The sequence below is a fragment of the Galeopterus variegatus genome, unplaced genomic scaffold, assembly GCF_000696425.1.
Source record: "Galeopterus variegatus unplaced genomic scaffold, G_variegatus-3.0.2 Scaffold421, whole genome shotgun sequence".
NCBI classification, from domain to species: domain Eukaryota; kingdom Metazoa; phylum Chordata; class Mammalia; order Dermoptera; family Cynocephalidae; genus Galeopterus; species Galeopterus variegatus.
In genome coordinates this window covers 310,647-316,295 of record NW_007726532.1, presented here as the reverse complement: position 1 = coordinate 316,295, position 5,649 = coordinate 310,647, and the positions used below count along the sequence as shown (strand labels likewise).

The 5,649-nt window shown below is 39.8% G+C and overlaps 1 protein-coding gene across 1 annotated transcript in view; it reads left to right on the top strand.

The window, feature by feature from the left end:
- LOC103587128 (amyloid beta A4 precursor protein-binding family B member 2-like) overlaps nt 1–4,049 on the top strand; it is a 119,343-nt gene extending 115,294 nt beyond the window's left edge. Inside the window, exon 6 of the mRNA XM_008568541.1 lies at nt 3,118–4,049. Coding sequence (XP_008566763.1) covers nt 3,118–4,049 — 932 coding nt within the window. The remainder of the gene's footprint in view (nt 1–3,117) is intronic.
- Nucleotides 4,050–5,649: the final 1,600 nt, after the last annotated feature.

Here is a 5,649-nt window from a genome sequence, read left to right as displayed (position 1 = left end):
CGCTCAGCCAGTGAGCGGGAACCGGTCTCCACATGGGATCCGAACCCTCGGCGGGAGCGCCACTGCGCTCTCAAGTGGCGCACTCTCCAGTGCGCCACCGGGCCGGCCCCTCTCTTCACTTTTGATCCTCTTTAGCCTGAGGTGAGAAGACCCCTTACTCCTCTACACGTGCTGCCCTCCACCCTGGTTGATTTCTGTGACTTTGTTGTGTGTTTGTCTTCCACAAGGCTGAAAGCACTTAGCAGGTGTAGGCCTTGTGGGTCTCCATTTCCACATTCTCAGCACAGTTTTTGGAAAGAAGCAAGTTTTTAGTCAATGGTAGCCTGAGGTATGGTGGACAAAAGTGTGCAAGAAAGGAGAGAGCTGGAAGATAGTAACAATTGCTAACATGTTTCGAGCTCTTACAATCCACCAGTCATTAGATGAACTATTTGACAGTCATCTCTCTTAGTCCTCAACAAAGCTCAATGAGGTGTAGATACTGTTATTATCTCCATTTTACAGGAGTATAAGTAACTTCTCTGTTGTGTTAAAGAGTTTGGTCTTATTTCTTAGGCCTTTTGGTTCCAAAGAAAACAGCTAAATATTAGAAGGTTTAAAGAGACTTTATAAGATTTTCTTTCATTTAAAAAGAAACACAAACCTTCTTCCTCTTAAACCTGAGGAATGTAATTAAACCCTCATAGATCTAACTTCTTTAGCCCTTCTTGTTAGTTTGTGTACTCTGTCTCTGCAACAAGTTCCTTTCTATCACTCAGACCAAATAGGGCAGTGGTTAATTGGAGGGCTTTGGCAGGCAGCCCTGCGCCCTGTTACTTGGGTGCAATGGTATGAGGGGAGCTTACATTTAGTGTCATACACTATGCTAAACTCTCTGCAGGCATGTCTCATTTTAATCCTCACACAAAACAGATAGTATAATTGTCCCCATCTTTCAGACAAGGAAACTGAAAGCCAGATGTCCTAGATCTTTCTGCTAGTAAGTAGCTCAGACAGGGCTTGAACCTTTGTCTCTCTGACCCTGAGTCCTGTGCTCTTAACCCTCACGGCATTCATTACCCCTCAGCATTGCCTCTCACTTTGGAGGCTCCTTCTAGCAGCCGTGGGTTTTCTAGGATTTTGCTAATCTTTAACTACTTCTTGGTCCTTTCGAGCCCAAATGATTTCCTAGCTGATATATTAACTCCTGGAGGCCACTGTATACTTTATGAAATTAGCTTCGCTGCCTTAGTTCTAGGACTAAACCTTTTATTTTGCCTCCAGATGATACCATTATTTATCTGAGACATACTCAAACTGTGTTCAGGCTTTGATATGTAAAAACAGGATATACAGGGCTGTATTTGTGCATCCAATTTGTATTGGATGGTCCTATTCTAACTCAGCCCCACCCCCGCCATGATTTCTAGCAAGCAGAAAAATTGTGAACAGGCAGCATATGTTATAAGTCTTGTAAGAATGTGGCTAAAAGCTTTTACTTGTAACATCCAGGATATAAAAGCTACTTAAATATTAAAATTACCTAGACATTCTGATGGTACTGTTTCTGAAAATGTTTATGGTATAAACAAAGTAAAATAAAAATTCCTCCTTAATAATGTTGCTAATATACAGTACTGGCATTATTAAACAGCCTCATAGAAAATTTTTTCCATGCCTTTTAAGAAGCTGGCAGATTTCCGCTTTCTCATAATGTCCCTCTAAATACCCAAAAGTCTGAAAGTTACTTTCTCTTATGTATCTGCTCATAAATATTAACTTTAAATAGCGGGGCCCAAAGTCTAACCACTTTGGATTACAGCCCTTGCCTATCTTATGGGCACATGGTCATTCCATTACAAATCTGGATATTGCCTAGAGCAGATGAATGTAGCCTAGCTTCCTGGAAGCACAAGGATTCCAGAATGAGTGAGTGATGCTTTTCTAAAATTGCCCAACTGAGTATTTGATGATAAAGAGATACATGTAAGGTCCTGAACAGGGGAAAATTCTTGCCCTCCTCTCCTGTGAAGATCCCTGTTTTGCCTGGGAAGGGGGGGAAAGGGGAGTGGCCAGAATACAATTTCAGGAATGTGAGGAGCTGTGTTTTGGTTCATCTGCTGCTTGTGTAGAGATCACTGAATTCTCTGTGGAGGACAGAGGATCAGATAAGAGAAAAGTCATTCCTCATGGACCGAGAAATCTGAAACCTTAGGAATTCTTGGTGAATTTCATTCCCTTCTAGTCTGAGAAACCTTTCTTTCTTCCTAGCAAGAGACATATGGAATAAATCACTGATGGTACGAACAATATTTGAGATAAATGCAACTGTCAGATAGTTTCCTAGGAGCTCTGCAAGGGCACATGATGACTGCAAACAGCTGAGTCTATACTTTAATTCACTGGAATATACTCAGACTCCTTGGGGGCTCTACCATGTTGTCTGTAGCCAAGGGCTCAGTGCTGCATTATTAGCAATAGTTGTGTGTGTGTGTGTGTGTGTGTGTGTGTGTGTGTTCTCTTGAGAAATTAAGCCATTTCTTCAAAATTTCTGTTTAGTGCAAATACTAAGCTCAAGCCAAAAATGTTCACAAAGATGTTTGCAAACTCTAATGGAGGTTTGGTTTTCTAGGCATTCACAACATAATTTCTAAACATGGTTGAGAAAAATTACCTTGGACGTATGGAGCATCACTGAGCATTGACCTTGTAGATTAATTAAGAAATCTAGCATCCCAGAGGAATTTTGAGCAATTTTTTTGTTGTTGTTGCCTAAAGGAACTACAGAATAAAAATGTGATGTAAATATTTGGAAAGGGGATGATTTTCAAGATTGTAAAAAATGGAGACAAGCCATGAGAAGAAAATGCTTTTGTATGAATTCAAAAGAGAGATACTTTTTTATTCTAAGTAAAATTTAGACCCTCAGACTTCTTAGATTTTTTTATAAATTGGCTTTTGGGTATCCATATTAAACCTGGTGAAATAAACAAGAAATAAATGGATGAGTTCTACAAGAATGTATATGCAATGGAAGCAGTCATTCAGTATGTTGTATAAAAATGTTTGCTTACACTTTATAAGCTAAGTAGTTTGATCACGGCAGGCATCTAATGGCCAATTTTCTTTTTTTCCCAGCTGACTCAGGTGTTGACACCTTGGCAGTGTTTATGGCCAGCAGCGGAACCACAGACGTCACAAATCGGAACAGCTCAGCCACACCACCAAACACCCTTAACCTCCGTTCCTCCCACAATGAACTGTTGAACGCTGAAATAAAACACACAGAAACTAAGAACAGCACCCCTCCCAAATGCAGGAAAAAATATGCACTAACTAACATCCAGGCAGCAATGGGCCTCTCAGATCCAGCTGTGCAGCCCCTGCTGGGGAATGGCTCTGCCAACATCAAACTAGTGAAAAATGGGGAGAACCAGCTCCGGAAGGCTGCAGAACAAGGGCAGCAGGACCCCAACAAAAACATCAGCCCCACTACAGTCATCAACAGAACTTCTGAGAAGTTAAAGAGTAAAGAGCCCCACCCGCCAGATTCCTCGGGCTGTGAGATTTTACCCTCCCAGCCCAGGAGAACTAAGAGCTTCCTGAATTACTATGCAGACCTGGAAACCTCAACCAGAGAACTAGAGCAGAACCTAGGCAACCACCATGGGGTTATGGAAGAGAAATCCCAGCCAGGCCAGGACCAGGCCTCTACCATCGTTGGGAATGGAGATTTGCTGCTGCAGAAACCAAACAAACCCCTATCCAGCCCTGAAGACGGCCAAGTAGCCACAGTGTCATCCAGCCCAGAGACCAAGAAGGATCATCCTAAAACAGGAGCCAAAACAGATTGTGCCCTACATCGGATCCAGAACCTGGCACCGAGCGATGAGGAGTCAAGCTGGACAACGTTGTCCCAAGACAGTGCCTCACCCAGCTCCCCAGATGAAACAGGTATCCCTGGGAAGGGTGTAGCCTCAGATGGCACTTTCTTTTGGTGTTTTCAGCTATTGATGAGTAAATCTCTAGATGGATGGAAAATGTCCATTTCTAGGCAGAGAAGAGCATGAGCCTCATGGCGTAAAATATAGCAATTGTGTGGAAAATATTATTAGCTTCCTTGATCACATTTTAAGTTAGTTTCACTTGGGATCATACATAAGTTGTTTGTTCTGGAAAGCATTTTTCGTAGAAGAAATAGGTCCTTGGCATTAGATACAGTAAAATATCTTCTATTTAGATATTATAGTGCCAGTGCTTAGGTGAACTATTTCTACATACTGTCTAGAAATATTAGATTTTGTTAAGCAAAATTATAGAAGAAGAACACAGTTGCCAGGAGCAGGATACAACCTAATTAAAAGAATCAACTTTTTTAAAGTTCTCAGAAGAACTTATTTATACTCAAGTTAATGAAAAGTTAAAAGTTTAAAACATTAGATGTCTGTTCATTAAAGACATTTCCCTTTTGTCCTTTACTGGGGAATATTTTATTAGTCTTATTCAAATGATATTTGAAAGTGAGAAATGGTATTTCTTGTAAAATATATTCAGAAATTTAAGATTTTAACTAGTCTAAATGAGATCATTCCATATTCATGACATCTTTGGATTTGTCAGAGGTGTTAAAATTGTGACAGAAATGAACAGAGTCCTAAAAGTCACCTACTTTTAATCTCATTTTCTCATAGCCTCCACTATAATGATCATAATATTGAAAGATGTGGCAAACTTTGTTGTATCTGAATTCAGTGTTAACAAGCAGTCACAAAGGCTCATTTCTTTTAAGTAGGGAAGCAGCTACCTTGCTGTGTCCCAGGGCTATGTTAATGTGACAAAGATGTAATTAATAGAACAGATAGAACCACCAGGGGAGGGAAATAACATTTTTCCAACCAATAAGGCAGATAAATTATAGTGAGTAAAATTAAAGAAAAGAAAAGGGGAGAGTTAAGACACTTACCTGTTTTTTAAAAAAAAAGAAAAAAATGTTTTTGAAATGCCCTTTAAAATCCCAGTACTTTAAATGATAGATGTCGTCAATCTCCTGCAGCTGGCTGGGCAATAGAGAGGCTGAGACGAGTCCATTTCATCTCATAAATGTCTGCCCCTGCACATCATTGGAATCATAATTATGTTTAGTAATGTCACTAAGCTCACAACTCTCTATTACTTTTTGCCCATTTAGAAAATTCATATAGCACAGACATTGTCACCTACTAGTGTTTGAATTGACTTAAACGACTCCTTGAACATCTTACGGACAAACTCCGGCTATTGTCTTCAGTGCCATCTGCTGAGGCCTCCCTGTCTTCTCTAGTCACTGGCAGCCTTTCTGCTGCTCTTCCAGGCATGAAGTGTTCTGTGTAGTTAAATTTAAATCATCTGAAAGGTTTTAAATGAACAGTTAAGCTGCCCCTGCCCCTCACTCTAGACCCTTCTCCTGAGGATTACCCCAGAAAATATTTTAGGCATATACCGAGATTAAAAAAATTTATTCAAATTTTGCACTAGTGAAATTTTAGTGTCCTTATCTTTTAGAGTTCTATACTAATATAGAAATTCTAATATATACAAGAGTACTCCAAAAAGTTCATGGAAAAATAGAATTGAAAGATAATATGAATCCTTCATGAACTTTTCAAAGACTTCATATAGTAGTATAATGTA